The 15,694-nt window shown below is 42.7% G+C and overlaps 1 protein-coding gene across 1 annotated transcript; it reads left to right on the top strand.

The window, feature by feature from the left end:
- Positions 1-616: 616 nt before the first annotated feature.
- ANAPC5 (anaphase promoting complex subunit 5) lies at positions 617-15,530 on the top strand. Its single transcript, XM_086761874.1, has 17 exons — positions 617-827; positions 933-1,012; positions 1,834-1,943; positions 2,344-2,539; positions 3,771-3,837; positions 5,293-5,394; positions 6,571-6,761; positions 7,700-7,781; positions 8,523-8,612; positions 9,563-9,744; positions 10,214-10,349; positions 10,578-10,652; positions 11,426-11,547; positions 12,712-12,819; positions 13,324-13,471; positions 14,049-14,211; positions 14,604-15,530. Exons 1-17 carry the CDS (start codon positions 624-626, stop codon positions 14,816-14,818), a joined length of 2,271 nt encoding a protein of 756 aa, XP_086618000.1. The 5' UTR covers positions 617-623; the 3' UTR covers positions 14,819-15,530.
- The last annotated feature ends 164 nt before the right edge of the window (positions 15,531-15,694 follow it).

Consider the following 15,694-nt stretch of genomic DNA (forward strand, 5'->3'; position numbering starts at 1 on the left):
ATTCGCCTCCTCCTCCTCTCACCACCCCTGGGCCTGAACCAGGAGGAACTCCGCCGAAATCCCCGGGGACAGGCAGATGTGTAGTAATACTGAGTTTTGTTTTGCTCTGACTGAAAAAAAAAAAGAGAACTGTTATAATAACTGGAGTATTTTATTTGGGAACATGATGCCTTAATGGAGGCATTTAACAAATTAGTGAGAAAATAAAAAGTTATATGTGGAAATATCTTTATTGCATCGCAATAGTGGGCTGCGGCGGAAGCAGTGTGGAGGCCCGTGGCAATGGAGGGGAGGTGAGCAGCCGCTGGGCTGTGGGGGATAACGGTCTGCGGCCAACCCACGCAGGCCCTGGCCGTAGCTCGCCGCAGCCCGGCTGAACGGCAGAGCGGAGGAGACCCCAGCCCGCCCGCGCCCCTCCAGCCGGCGGCGCCCGGACCCTTCTCTCCCCGGAACGTCTCCTCTGGGCTCGACCCGCCAGCCGGCCCCGCAGTGGCGGCGCACAGCTCCGCCTCTGATTGGCCGCCGCGCGGCCCGCGTGATGGCGACGGAGGCGGCGATTGGCCGGCGGGCGAGGCCGGTTTCCCGGGCGACGGGGGTGGCGGGCCGGGCGGCCGGGTGCCGCCATGGCGAGCGTGCACGAGAGCCTGTACTTCAACCCCATGATGACCAACGGCGTGGTGCACGCCAACGTCTTCGGCATCAAGGACTGGGTCACCCCCTACAAGATGGCGCTGCTGGTCCTCCTGAGCGAGCTGGGCCGCGCCGGCTCGCAGCTCGGCCTGCTGGAGCGGCGGCGGCTCAACCGGCTGCTGCTGCCGCTGCTGCAGGTCGGGGGCGGGCCTGGGCCTGAGCGGGAGGGAGGGCGGGCGGGCGGGCGGGCGGGCGAGCCCAACGCGTCGTAGCCTGTCGCGACATGTCGCTCTCCTCCCCAGGGCCCTGACATGCCGCTGTCGCGACTGCGCAAGGCCATCGAGGAGTCCTGCCCGCACCTGGCCAGCTCCGTGCACATCAGGTGGGCGCCGGGGCCGCGCATCCCCTCGGGAAACCTCGAAACCGGATCCCTGCGATCGGGGAGTGTGAGGGAGAGCTGCTGAGGGCCGGGCTCTGGCCCCCGTTGTGGGCTCGGACTGGAGGGAGGCACGAAATCGCAGCGAGATAGGCTGTACCGCTGCTGGGGGCCAAAGAACCGCTTGCACTGCTCAGCTGGCTCCTTCCCTCTTGTGGTGTCAGTATTTTATGTTGGAAACGTGAAAACACGGCCGCTACAACCAGTAATTACATGAAAGACGATAAAGCCGTGACATGCATGCTCTGTATTAGCCATATCTACTCTGATATGTATGAAGAAGTGCTCCAAAATGTGTAAAAGTGTAGTTTAAAAAGTCATACATTTGGAGCAAAGATGAAATCTACAGTTATCCTGGTTCTCATAAACAAGTTCTGATGGGCACACAAGCCAAACATTGAGGCCATCTGTTTTAATGATACAGAAGATCTTTTTTTTGACATGTACTAACAGCAACAGTTTTAAAAATCAGTCTATTTTGGGTTCCTAATTCTTTTTTAGAAGAAAAACAATCTTCTCTAATTGTTCCCTTTATTGAAAAAACTGATTAAAAAGAAAAAAAACCCCAAACTTGATTATTATTTGGCTTATTGTTAATATTTAGTGTGTTTTGACTTGGCTCATGAGGATAAAAACCTTCTGGGCCTCATGAATTAGCTACTGCTGGATTCTGTTTGTGTTTACTCATCTGTACCTGAAATAGAAGAACATTTTATTTGATGCATACTATTCGTACCCTAAAAATGTGGTTTTAATTCCCTGTTTAGGTTAAAACTTATGGCAGAAGGAGAACTGAAAGATATGGAACAATTTTTTGATGACCTTTCAGATTCGTTTACAGGGACAGAGCCAGAAGTTCATAAAACAAGCGTAGTAGGTAACTAATTGTTATCCATGGGCTGTATTTGATGTGATATAGCATTGATGTAATTCACTTGGGATAGAGCTTTGTTTTTCTTTTTGGGGAGGTGTGAAGATTGCATAATATGATTCTTCTCTTGCTCAGATGTTTCATATTAACCAGTATTTTTGCATATCGTGCAGTTCTTACTGATCTTAACAATTTTTCTGTGATCAGCTAGTCTGTGAGATTTGCCACTAAATTAATACCAGATTTACAGCCTGCAAAATTGACTTTTGTCAGTTGGTGGGCTGAGACGAGACTCTTCAGCAAAATTAAATAATGCAATTTAAGCTTCTGATTGTTATGATTTCTAGTCTCCTCTCTGAAACAGGAACCGTACAACAGCTGACATAACAGATGTTTTCCTTTGCAGGTCTGTTTCTGCGCCACATGATCTTGGCATACAATAAACTTTCTTTTAGTCAGGTCTATAAACTTTACACTGCCCTTCAGCAGTACTTTCAAAACGATGAGAAAAAAAATGGAGTCGATGAGGGTGATATGGAGCTGACAAATACCGAGGAACTGGAGGGGAAAATGGAGAAAGAAGAACTTGATGTACCTTTAAGGTGATATATTAGCATTAAAGTCTTTCCCACTTCTTAAGAGAATTAGTCTTATTTCAGATTGCCTCTGTATACATCGAAGTAAACTTAAGCTTTGTCCGGCTCAAGATGCTGCTCCTGTTAAACCTTCCAGGCTCCACAAATGCTCATCTAGGCCCTACGTGTGTCTTGTCACTAGCGACTTAAGCTGCGATGTTGAGATGTAGCGTATTGTAAGCCTGTATTTTTTTTTCTTTAAGCCTCACGCACGCTGGCAGAATTGGGTGGCCTCTCCGTTTCCTTGGTGCCACCACGTGGTGACACCGGTGAATGGCAATAGCTCTGCTCAGCGCCTCAGAGAAGATGGCGGTACCCCATTCTCACGCTCGCTTTGGGAATCACGAGCTGAAGGCCAGATGCAGCCCGCAGTTCCCTTCTCTGCACCCGCTGCTGAATTACTTCTCTGGTTGTGCGAAAGCTATTTGAGAGGTCACTTCTTTTTCCAGCAGGGAAAGATGGCTTACTAAGGAAAAGTTAAGCTTCGGGGTTTTGGTTGGTCATTTCACCCTTCTCCAAATAAAAGAATTCACATTTATTTACATAAAATATGAGAAGCAAATATTGAGGCTTTTCACCTGCTAAAGACACGCTCCGCTGTAAGAATAATCCCCAAAGCGTTTTGTGTATCCATGTATTTAAAATGTACGTTCTAAACCGTCTTTATATAAACTTGTGCTTGTGGGTGCTCTGCTACAGCATGAGTCACTTCACAGCTTTTGGAGTCTGGCTGCAGCTGCTGTCTTTCCATGGGATAAACTTTTCTCTGCTCTTGCAGCACAGCTGTTTTCTGGAGTGATGTATGTGGACAAAGTGCCAGTTGATTTCCTTGTGACTGTCTTCAGAAGAAATGAAAAAAAAAAAAAAACAGCAAAGCCGTTTGAATATGTCAACCCCAAATCTTCTAGCTGCTGTTTTTTTGGGGTTTTTTACCTATTTAGGGTAACATTCATATTGACCACGGTCTCTGCAGGTTGAAGATTACAACTAAACTGTATGAAATCATTTGGTTTGCTAACTTTGATGTAGTAGATTTTATTCCTTATTAAGTTTTTTTCCTTTTAGTTTCCTTTCATGCTTTGAGCTGTACCATCTGATAAAACTTTATAAAGCAAAAGCATGTAGTGTCTGATAAAATACATTTCCTTGTATGATATTTCATTGCCCTTGTTTCTAACCAGAGTGCTTTTTTTATCAGGGAAGAAGAGATATCTTGCAGTGGGCCTCTTTCCCAGAAACAAGCAGAATATTTTCTTTCTCAGCAGGTATGTTAAGTCTGAGTAAAGTTGAGTAAATGTTTCATAATGTGAATTTCACTTTCAATTTTACCCACAGTGTCAGACTTGATGTTTTCTTAGATCTGTTAAAGATTTGTAGATCCCTTGCACGTAGTTGCTCTATCTGAGCACTTGGGGCTAAAAGTGTTTTATCTGTGCACATACACCGTGGGATGCTGTTTGATCCTCTCTGGCTGATGAGGATGAAGGTCCATTAGTGTGAAATATATACACATGTACGCTCTCACATATGTGCACGCGTGTGCTCTCTCTCTCTTTCAATTCCACCAGTAACTGGGCTTATATGCCCAGTTTATCAAGTAACTGACCCCTGGATTGTCTTGTCTCCAGTTGCCTCCAGCAGAAAGATACGGCACACGTACAAAGACATCTCTCGGTTGACCCAAAGGCCCCACAATCTCTCCATCTGTTGGCTTGGGACCTCCTGGTTGGCCTGGACTTCCTGCAGTTGTCTTGTTCAGAGGAACGTACCTGGCCCAGCCTTGCAGCTGTTTCAGTACTTGGCTCTCAAGCTGCTTACCCTGCTTTCTGCCTTGTTCGGCTTGATGTTGACCGGTGGTCACCCACTGACACACGTGTTCTCACTTGCTCCAGTTGCTGGCACCGCAGACACACACCTCTGACCTCTGGTCCCCACTCCAGTTGCTGGGACCATTGGCACACAGAGCCCTGTGATCTAGCTCCAGTTGCTGGCACTTCAGCCTCCCTACATGCCTGCAGAACAGGGAGCCCTTTATCCAGGAGCAGAGTTAGAAATAGGGTTTAATGAGAGGACAAGACAGACTGCGGTGATCTGGTGCAAGCTATGGATTTTAACTGCAGTGACCTTCTGTTATACTGTGGTTTTTAGCTGGTGTGGTTTATGTAGAGTATCTGTTACTGGTGTGTATAAAATTTTTTTCCCGTCCTAATTACGGTGTAATGGAGGAATAGGAATGTTTAGGAGAGTTCTGAAATTTGAAGTCTTTTTATAATTCAGTATTCAGTAGTGCTTATTCTAGTAACTAGATTATTGTAATTTTGTATTAATTGATCCACTTGCTGAAGCAAACTGTGGATTTACTTTTATTTAGTTTCCTGACTTTTTTTTTTTTTTTGGTGAGAAGATCCATGTCATTCCAGCGAGCGACCCATTGTTCTTCAAAGAGAAACTTAAGCAGAATTCTTTAAGTACCTTTAAACAATCCTTTGAATAAGCTTTTATTTTGCTTGGTCTCTCTGATCTCTGGGGAGTGAATGCTATAATATACTGTATAGTAAAACTGCCACTGATGTTTCAGCATCACAGTAGACAGAGCTGTTACAAAATCTTCTTTAATGCTCTCTCCAAGCAGATAACAAGCTGACAAGCACGTATCAAAATATATTTGTAATCCTCCAGTTTGAGTTAATCTTACTTTTACTTTTCACTTTTTATTCCAGGCATCTTTATTAAAGAATGATGAAACAAAGGCTCTTACTCCAGCATCTTTACAAAAGGAATTGAACAACTTGTTAAAATTTAATCCAGACTTTGCTGAAGCGGTAAGTATCTTTTTCTTCATCCAAAAGGGTTGTAAAAGGATTTCTTATCTCCAGGATGAGATTATTTGGGAGTAATTTGTTCTATATTGAAATAAAAGCAGATGATAAAAATGTGAGCAAGTTGCATGTAAATGTTTGGTAATTCAGACTGAAACTCCTGAAGGTACAGAAACCTTAATTAAGCTAAGTACTTCACCACATGTCTAGCTCTATGCACAGATATAATTCTCTTAATTTTGCTGGGACCATGTGAGTGCATTCTTGTTGAACTAAATCTAAAAGTTATTTCTTTTTTACTCATATTTTCCTAAGACATTTCAGGCCTCATACTCCCACAGTTTAAAAATCAGTATGAAGTGCAGCACTTGTTGATTTTGCTCACTGATGTTCACTTTACTTCTGGTGCTTAACAGCAATTTGTACTGAAAGCAGTAGACAACTCACACTGAGAGCTGGTTCCAGACCTGTGCTCTGAGCATTTGCCTTGTTCCTAGACAATTTATTCTTGAGCAAGTTCCATGAGGTCCCAGTCAACTCTTTCCTGCCTTATTTTCTGACTCTTCCTCCCAGTAGCCCTGAGCTGAGGCAGACAGGATTTTCCTCGCTCCCATTTCATATCCTTGAAAGGGCTGCCATAGCAAGAGCTGGAGTTCACAACTCCAGAAGTCTTCTCCAGTGTTCTGTTTCTCTGACGCAAAAAATTGTCCTGCCCAGATCTCAATGCCAAGAAGAAAATACATAGTTTTAGCATCTCCTTTCTATCTGCATGGCATTTGGAAGCAGTGCTCGTGCTTCTGAGTATCTTCCTGAGTGCAGACAACAGTGAGAGTCATGCCTCCATTCCCACTCTCACTTAGCACATAAATACAGGGCTTCTACTTAGGGAGAGGTTTCAGACTGGGTGGGATAATTCTGATGGCCAGACCTTGGGCTGTGGGACACCATTTGGAAGATCCTGTTGGGGAAAACAACCAATTTTATCCAGTATTTACAGAAATTCTGCACAAGTAGTGTCAGTATTGCTGCAGCTTCTGACCAAGCACTTTCCTGGCCATACAGTGTTTCACGGTTGCACTTGTTATACAACCTTTCTCAGTAAGATATGTAGTAATTATAAATAAAAACTTAATTTTAGTAGTTCTACATAGTTAAAGCTGATTTTGCTTCAATTTTTAGCATTATTTAAGCTACTTAAATAGTCTCAGAGTGCAAGATGTCTTCAGTTCAACACACAGCCTCCTTCATTATTTTGACCGTTTAATTCTCACCGGAGCAGAAAGCAAAAGCAACGGGGATGAAGGTTACGGTCGGAGTCTGAGATACGCTGCGCTGAATCTAGCCGCGCTGCACTGCCGGTTTGGCCATTAGTAAGTGAATATATTGTACCGTGCAACTAAAATTTGTCTTGTTGCATCTCGTAAGTGCTGATAGATAGAGCTATTGTTCATTCTGCAAATCAGTCCAGGAGAAGAAAGGGCTTTCTCTAATTTGATAACAGCTGTAGTTCGGTTGGAATTTTCTTGGAATCTTGATTTGTTTTGGTTTGATTTTGTTTTGACATTTATTTGGTTTCCATAATAACTGAGCCATCTACAGCAGGGTAAGAGTTGACATTTGTCTGTGTCCGGTTGCAACTGTTTCCTAGGTATTTAAGTTCTCAATTGCTACATTTCCATGACCTCAGAAAGGTCAGTGGACATGCATGACTATTTTCAGCTGTATTCACAATAGAGTGTGGTTGGTTTTCTGTTAACATTCAAGTCAACATAGAACTGAGGATCTGGAAAAAGACTGATTAAAAGAAAAAAGCCATCTGAGCTTTTTTAATTTTAAAATGCCATAGGGGTGGGTGTCATTTTATTGATAAAGCTGGCTTACCCATCTCCATGTATGGTTTGCATTTATTGACTGCTGCCTGGATGCGTTGTGTAAAAGCAGATGACAAGGGCATCTGCAAAACTGAGAGCAACAACTTTTTCTACAAGGGCAGATACTTAACGTTGCCCCTGTTCAAACAATAACTCGACACATTGGCATGTACAGGGTTTGAAAGCCTGCTTAGGGGCTACGGTTGCATTTCTGTAGGGGCTTGCAGATGTCGTCTTGCTTATTATCCTTGAGACTAGCATATATTGCTGAAGTGCTGGGAGGAAAATACAGGCTTTCTCATGTGGCCTATTAAGTCAGAGTTATCTTCTGAGTGCAATATGCATCATTTAGATCAGTATTCCTCTTCTGTATCGTAATGCTGTACTTTAAGCACTATGGGAATACTAATATGTTCTCCCTTTTTGTTTGCTGATAGCCAACAGGCTGAGCTTGCGCTTCAGGAAGCCATCCGAATCGCACAGGAGTCTAACGACCATGTTTGCTTGCAGCACTGTCTGGTAAGAAAACTGTGTTGACGTGGAGGTTAAGTCACGTTGGTGTTACCTGAACCTTTGCTCAGCGAACTGCTGCAGAACTGCTTTTCCAGTAGTATCTCATAAAATGCATCACTAATTTTAAAATGACCATCCAGTGCTGTGGTGACATTGCTTCTGGCAGATGGGTCACGCCAAGCATGAGATCAGTGAGGGAGATCTTGGGATGGTTTTTTTGCAGCTCAGGATTGCTTTCTTAAACAGGACTTGTGATACCAGAGTACCCAGATCTCAGTACTAAGCTTGACGTTTAGTCTGACATGTTTTAAAGAGGAAAAAGTATGTAATAAACTTCCTCCTTACTGCCTGTTGGATTCTCAAAGAGAAATCAGCCTTCTTTTGAGCAAACAAAAAGGAGGGGGAAAAGACTTAGATTCTTCTGTGTTTTGTTCTGTAATTAACTTTATTGTTATAATGAATTGGCATCAATGGTATCAAACTCCGGAGATGCTGCTTTCCACAGTTAGCTGTATGACGGGGTTTCTGTGCATTGCTCTGAACCTCCAGCGCTGACTGCTGTCATGCCAGTGTCCCAGCCTACCTGCACTTCTGGTGTGCTGTGTTAATAGATATTTCCATAGTACCGTATTAATTCTGAAGAGTGGTTTGTATTTCCAGTGAGTTTTTGTGCAAAAAGTAAGAGAAGTTCAAAGTGCTGCAACCATTAGCTATTTGCAGTGAGGTTTTCACTTTTTACCTTGCTAGAGCTGGTTGTACATCTTGGAGCAGAAGATATTCGACAGCTGTGTTCTGCTGGAGCACTCTGTAAACAAATCTTTACATTTTGGTTTGCCGGTAAGTGCATTTCATTTATCTTTAACTTTGTTCTACAAGAAACACATCTGGTGAGGGGAGCATGCATGAGAGGGTTTTGGGTTTTGTGGCTGGTCTGTTCACAATATGTAACTGAATTTAAACAAGTCTATTTTAACACTCCAAAATCTAGCTCTTTCTACTGTTTTTAATCTTCATATTAACAAACCGGAGTTCCGTTGCTTTAATGCCAGTGCATTATTGCAAGGCTCACTTTTTTTCCTTCTAACTTGTTTGCTTTTCAGACAGAAGAACTCTCTGTGGCTACTAGCCCGGCCCTGTGCACCATTTCGGCCTTAGGCCTGTAGCACAAGCTGCTGGTGCTCAAGGGAGGTTCTTACGCCTCCGCGTTCCCTGAAACTCAGTGCTGATGCCTCTGGCAGAGCTTTGAACACATGTTTATTTGTATGGCTCTGTCCCAGCTGTGAAATCTTGCTAGGCAGCCCTCCCCTTAGATAGTTTTCTGTCCTGAATCTGCTGGCTGTTGGTGTTTTGTTCTGTCTTCCCCAAGATCTGTAATCTCTTTGTTAAGAGAATAGTTCTAAAAGGAACTAAACTGTTGATGTTGGGAGATGAAAGCAGACATGGCCACTTGGCGGGGAAGGGGAGGGGAGGCTCTGTGTTTTTACAGCTGTTTCATCATTGGAGAAATCCAGGTACAAGTCCTGTCATCCTCTTTAAGACATCTGTGTGGGGGAGTGGAAAGTACCTTTCACATCTAGCAAAATGGTATTCGCATATGTGTGGGTGTGCGTAAGTGGGTATTTAAAGAAATGCCTGGAGCAGTGTTCCTTTGTCTGTGCTGAATAACTTCACATCTTTTTCTTTGGGATTATTTTCTTAGTTTAGAACTCTTGTTCCAGTGTAATTTGCAAGCATAGTGTACTTTATTGTCTTTCAACGCTGTTAGTATTTTATTTTTTTCTTCCCAGTACCTTGCTTCCCTGGGAATACAGTCCTTGGTTCAGCAAAGAGCGTTTGCAGGAAAGGCTGCCAACAAACTAATGGATGCCTTAAAAGATTCTGATCTGTTGCACTGGAAACACAGCTTGTCAGAGCTTATTGATATTAGTATAGCGCAGAAGACTGCCATTTGGAGATTATACGGCCGCAGGTATTTTGTTTCTTTGGAACTCGAGTTAGCTCACTGTACTTGTTAGCACATAATGCATTTTGAGTTATTTATATAGGTGTAACAAGTGACTATGTCTCTCCAGTGCACTGAAATAAAGCAATCAGACTGTGATTCAGTACAGGCTGAGTGCAATTATTTCCATTCTCTCATGTTCTTTTAAAACAGTCCGGAGAAGAGATTGAGTTTCCATTTAGTAGTGGCAAATAGTGCTTAAATTGTTCCTGTGCCCCCATTTTCAGCATCTCTGTGCCTGGACTGTGTGCAGCTTTCAGTATGTAGCACCTGATGTGCCTGCAGGGTCCAGAGTTCCTGGATAGCAGTTGTTTTACAAGTTTTCGTTCTCCCCCAGGCTTACCAGAAAATGTAGACTCTTGTCATAACAAGACCATAGATTAAAAATGGTGGTTGTTTGTTGCTTGAAAGCTAAAAGATGTTTCTCTTGCACAAGCACCATGGCACTTCAACAAGCCCAAACACTGCTGAGCATGAACAGTCTGGAGGCTGTGAACGTGGGCGTTCAGCAGAATAACACGGAGTCCTTTGCCGTAGTATTGTGTCACCTGGCTGAGCTGCACGCAGAGCAGGTGAGGTTTATGGCTCAAAATGTCATTTGGGTGAGAGGACGCGTGGGTGTTATTGACGGAGGGCGTGAGACTTGACTTGTGTTTTGTTTTGCCTTTAATGTCTGCGTTGGGGGTGAGGAAAATGCAGGGTTTCTGCTCGGCGAGTTCTTTCCATGGAGGTTGTGTTGAAATCAAGGGGAGTGGTGCTTGCCCCAGCATACGTTTATCAGTGCTGTTTCTGTGTTACAGGGATACTTTGCAGCTGCTTCTGAAATACTGAAACATCTAAAGGAAAGATTCCCTCCCAACAGTCAGCACGCACAGGTAGAGTGCTAATAATTTAGCCTTTAAATTACGTAACTATTATACCATAGGATCTGAATTCCATTGCCTCGGGATCCTTTCCTCTGTATGCCTTGAGCTAATTTCACTTGACTTGTGACCCCATGGGAAGCCATGTAACATAAACCTTTCTACAAAAGCATGAAAAAGATGCCTCTGTTGTTTTAAAACTGGCGAAACATTTATTTTACTATAGCCTCCTGAGAAAAGGCTGTTAAAATAGAAATGTTGTTGATGACTAATATACATCTCCTTCATGAGCACGTATAGGAATTAAGTGCTATGCATTGATTTGGAACTTCGAAGTTCTGTTTAATTAGTACTATGCATTTTGGTATATTTACAATCCAGAAATAATTGAGAGAAAAGGCCGTTCTTTTTGTGACTCTGGGAAACACATATGAGTCTATAAGACAGCATTTACATTGACGTATTCAAGATTCCATTAAATATAGTTTGGTCCTTCTCTTTTTGCTACAGAACAAGTCTATTGTTTGAAAGCATTAGTAATGATTTAAAAGAGCTTTTTTACTTAAAATGCAGTCAAATAGGTGAGCTTTAGTATTGAAACATTAATCCAGACCTGAGCATTTCTGTTGAGGACAATAATTTAGTAAATCCAGTAGCTGGACAGCGGAGTTAGTTGTCTCTAGACATAAATATCCACAGGGGAAAATAAAAATGAAGTTCTAACTTGGGATTAGAAAATGAGCAGATACAACTTCTAAAACTTGTTCCTGGATGTTCTTTTTTAGCTTTGGATGCTGTTTGATCAGAAAATACAGTTTGAGCGAGCCATGAATGATGGCAGATATCATACAGCAGATTCTCTCGTAGCAGGAATTACAGCACTGAATAGTATTGAAGGCGTATACAGGTAAGAAATCATCCATCCGCATACACTTGCAGGTGTGTCCCATGAAGGTAACAAAAGATTTAGCAAAATGATTGCTGTCAGTCGCGTGTGCTTACGTGTTCTTCCCTGTCCAGAGCTAATTACGGTCATGGTGTCTAACCCAGAGTGCTTTATTCCATTAGAGTATGTCCTGCAGTCATAGTTTCTGGTTGCTTCTCTGGGCATTTTAAGAGCTGGAATAGCACTGCTGAAGTCCGTGTTGTTCTAGAGCTGTAGATCTGTTGCAAGAACACAAAATACTTCCTCAAAATCTGCTGTGGTAACTGTACTCAAACCTAAGCGCAAAGCGGAATTTTGTGTCAAGCAGGTGGGGATCTCGGGCCTAGCCTCAACTCTGCGACGGAAGAGCTTGAGCCTCTTCATCTGTGTCCTGGTTTCTGCATCTACAAAATGGAACAATATTATTTTTCTCTCACCTTAATCTGTTCTTGTTTCTAAATGAGAATGACATGTTAGAAATAGGTAGGGTTAAAACTTGTTATTTGGTGAGTACGAAAACCGGCTTACTGTTAAGAGCAATTTCTTGTTGATTTTCCATGAGGCAAAACACCTGAAAACGTAGCCAGTGCCAGTAAGCTGGAAGATGGGTATTCAAGCTGTGGGACCTGATGCTTGTCCTTCTGGAATTGGACTGTTTGTGATTTCTCTGGTCTTTAAATATACTGCTCAGTGTATGGGTTCGGAGTGTTTTTATGCATCCGCTGCTGCTGTGTATTTGTTTCTTATTTCCCTGTTCTCGCTCTTTCCCAGTTGCTCCGTGTCCTTGTTAGCTCAAGCCAATTTTAGCTACTTTACCTCATACTTGTTTTCCTTACAAATAATTACTTGTGCTTTCTAGCTTGCATGCCCTCCCACTTCTGCTGCCTGTTTGGCCTCTGGTTTTGGCAATCCCTGTTTTCTGTCTAAAGCTGTTTTATGAGTTTGATCCTCTCTTCCTGTGAGTTGTCCAGTTGGAATCGGAGGTGCTGGTGTGTACAGCATGCGTGTGCTTTGTCAGAACGCCATTCTGCAGTTACAGGAAACCGAGGTCACAAAATAGAGACCTATTTTACTGTGTTCTGAAGAGCACAATTGTATCTAAACGATAAAAATATGACCAGTGATGTTTTCTTTCTACCACGGCAGAAAAGCCATTGTATTGAAAGCCCAAAATCAAATGTCAGAGGCACACAAACTTTTGCAGAAATTGTTGATCCACTGCCAGAAAATCAAGAACACCGAGATGGTGATTAGGTAAGAGTATTTCATTTTCAGAGTATTAAAGCCACTTCGCAGTGATTAGAATCAACCAGTTCAATTTGTCTGGTGTTCAGATTACCTACTATGGTTTGGAGATTACAAAATAATTTCATTTATTAATCACGGTATGGAGGAATCCTCCAAATGTTGTGGAATTGAAACCTAGTCATCTTTAATATGTAAACTAAAAGGCAGTAAACTTATTTTAAAGTTTCAGGAAGGCTTGCGGAAGAAGGAAAAGGCTGCACCCAAAATAAATAGGAAATAGAAACGTATGTGTGTAGTTGCACCTTTGTGCTAACCGTCAGAGCAGTTACAGTGTTATTTAATCTTTTGTATGTCAGTGGCCTCCCCTCTTAAGGGTGTAACTGAAGTTTACTGCGTATGGAGTAACGTAATTCATAATAAAATCAATACCGTTATGGATGGAATAACTGGGAAATGAGTGGAAGTTTTTCATCCAAAGAGTCTGCAATGCTTTCCCCTTGTTTTGGTTAGCGTACTGCTGTCAATAGCAGAGCTCTACTGGAGATCTTCGTGTCATACCATAGCGTTGCCTGTCCTGCTGCAGGCTCTCGCCCTCTCTCGAGAATACAGCCTGCAGTACTTGGCTTCTGAAACTGTGCTGAACTTGGCTTTCTCCCAGGTATGGCTGATCTGTGTTTTCACAGGGCTGTAGAGCAACATTCATTCTGGGGATCTGGATGCTCTTTTTACTCTTGTGAGATTTAAGGATACAGCCTCCCTGGAATTAAATTATTAGTTCTGAAGAAGCATATTCTAAATGTAAAATCTTTTGAGGAAGTTGCTAAAAGTTGAGTTTCGTGTGTATCACTAAGACGTGTAGTTATTGCATGTAGTTAAGCAGGCAAGCATAAATTGGCCCTGCCTTCATTTCTTCAGTTGTTATTTTTTCTGCTAGTATTTTGGCTTTCTAGTAGCGCAGTTCGGCATGCGTTTGAATTAAAAATAATGTTTGTCATGGAGTTCAGTTACAGTGTTTGTTCTGAGCCGGTTGTCAGCACTGACTGCAGTGGAGAAGCCGTGCCTAATAATTTCAGATAGTAGCTCATTTCTGCTAATAAATTTTGATTTATTATGTGGAAAAAAGTACATCCCTGTCTGCATTATTAGAAACAGATGTGTCTTATGTTGCTCTTCTCTGAAGAAGCTGCTCTTACCAGTGGATTCCAGTATTAGACCAGCAAGTATTTCTCTTTCAGCTGATCCTTGGCATTCCTGAACAAGCCCTGAATATTCTGCACATGGCAATAGAACCTGTCTTGGCCCATGGAGCTGTCCTGGACAAAGGCTGTGCCATGTTCTTGGTGGCCAAATGTCAGGTGGCTTCTGCAGCTTCCTACGCTCCACAAAATAAGATTGAAGGTAGCGTGAAGAGTCGTTCTCCTCACTGAAACTGCGCTGAGAAATTAAGAAGTGCAAACCGGTGTATATATCAGAGTCCTGCTACGCGATTGCTGTTAAAGAAGTTTAAATGATACAGCAGTGTTTTACCTAGTTATTGGATAACAAAATTAATTTGAAATTATTCAACAGATGCCGTGTTTATAATGGAATCTTGTTTATCTGCATGCTTTGACACTCATATTTTGCAGTAAAAGCTGAATAACAGACACTAGCTGAAAGACCATGTTGCTAAGACACAAATTGTTTTGAAAAGCTGAGGAATTTATAATTGGACTCCTTAGAACGGAGCTGTATTGATTGGAGTTGTTGTGATATTATCTTAAATACAACTGTCCCCCTTTCTTCCACAGCTTTGGAATCTGCTATACTGAATCTAAACGAAGCCAAGACGTACTTTGCCAAAGTGGACTGCAAAGAGCAGCTCAGAGATGTTCTCTACTTCCAAGCCCGGCTGTTCCACACCCTAGGCAAGACCCAGGAAAGGAACAAATGTGCCATGTTGTTCCGTCAGTTGCACCAGGAGCTGCCGGCACACGGTGTCCCCTTAATCAATGCCTTCAAGTGATGCGTTTCAAGAGGAGATTTGTTTGTTTTGCTGGTTTTTTTACAAATGTCTTTTTATTATGTTCAGTCATCCGTGTTTCAAAATAACCGTCAGTAAATCATGGTCTTCTATTGAACAAACTTGCATTTTGTTTGTAACGACTTCAGGGAAAACATAGGTTTCCACTCATTTCACTTTTATTCTGTGCTTGAAATGAAAAAGAAGAATTGAATGGTGGGAATAAAAGAAAGTACTCTCTTGACTGCATTATAAACACGCTGAGGGGAGGAGCAGTCACGATGAAATAATATCTGTTGTTAGTATTGACATTTTCAGAGTCAATGCTGGCTTTATGAACACTGGGTACAAAAAAGAGAGGGAAATGTAGGCGAAGCTCCTTTGTGCTCGTTTTAAGTGGTATAGGATGGGGAGTCTCATTTAAAACATGTCCTTGCGTGTAACCTGTCTACCGTCACTGTTTACTCTGTAGAAACAGATGGTGCTGGCAGAAGGGGAAAAAACAGCGTTCTGTTGAAGAGGTCTAAAGTCCCAGCATTGTTGTTACGCGTGTCCTTGTGCAAAGAGTGGCTGAGGAAAGCAAAGAGCGCTGAACAAAAGCCCCAGCCCGGACCAGATGTTTTCCTTGTACGTGTTCTCCCGTAGGCATTGTGCATAATTTACCCGCTCTGCTTTATGGGTGAATAAATGCGGATCACAACTCAGTCAATACCCAATATGCTGCCATTAACTTCTAGCAATTAGATCCTTGTTTTGGAAGAAAATTTCATTTCAGATATAGTGTGGGATGCATCAGGTTAAACTGGTGGTGTTAACAAGGAGAAAGCAAAACCAGACCTAAACCTGGCTCTGCTGTCTTACCTGTCAGGTAAGGGGGGA

The sequence above is a fragment of the Chlamydotis macqueenii genome, chromosome 17 (genome assembly GCF_036417535.1).
Source record: "Chlamydotis macqueenii isolate bChlMac1 chromosome 17, bChlMac1.mat, whole genome shotgun sequence".
NCBI lineage: Eukaryota > Metazoa > Chordata > Aves > Otidiformes > Otididae > Chlamydotis > Chlamydotis macqueenii.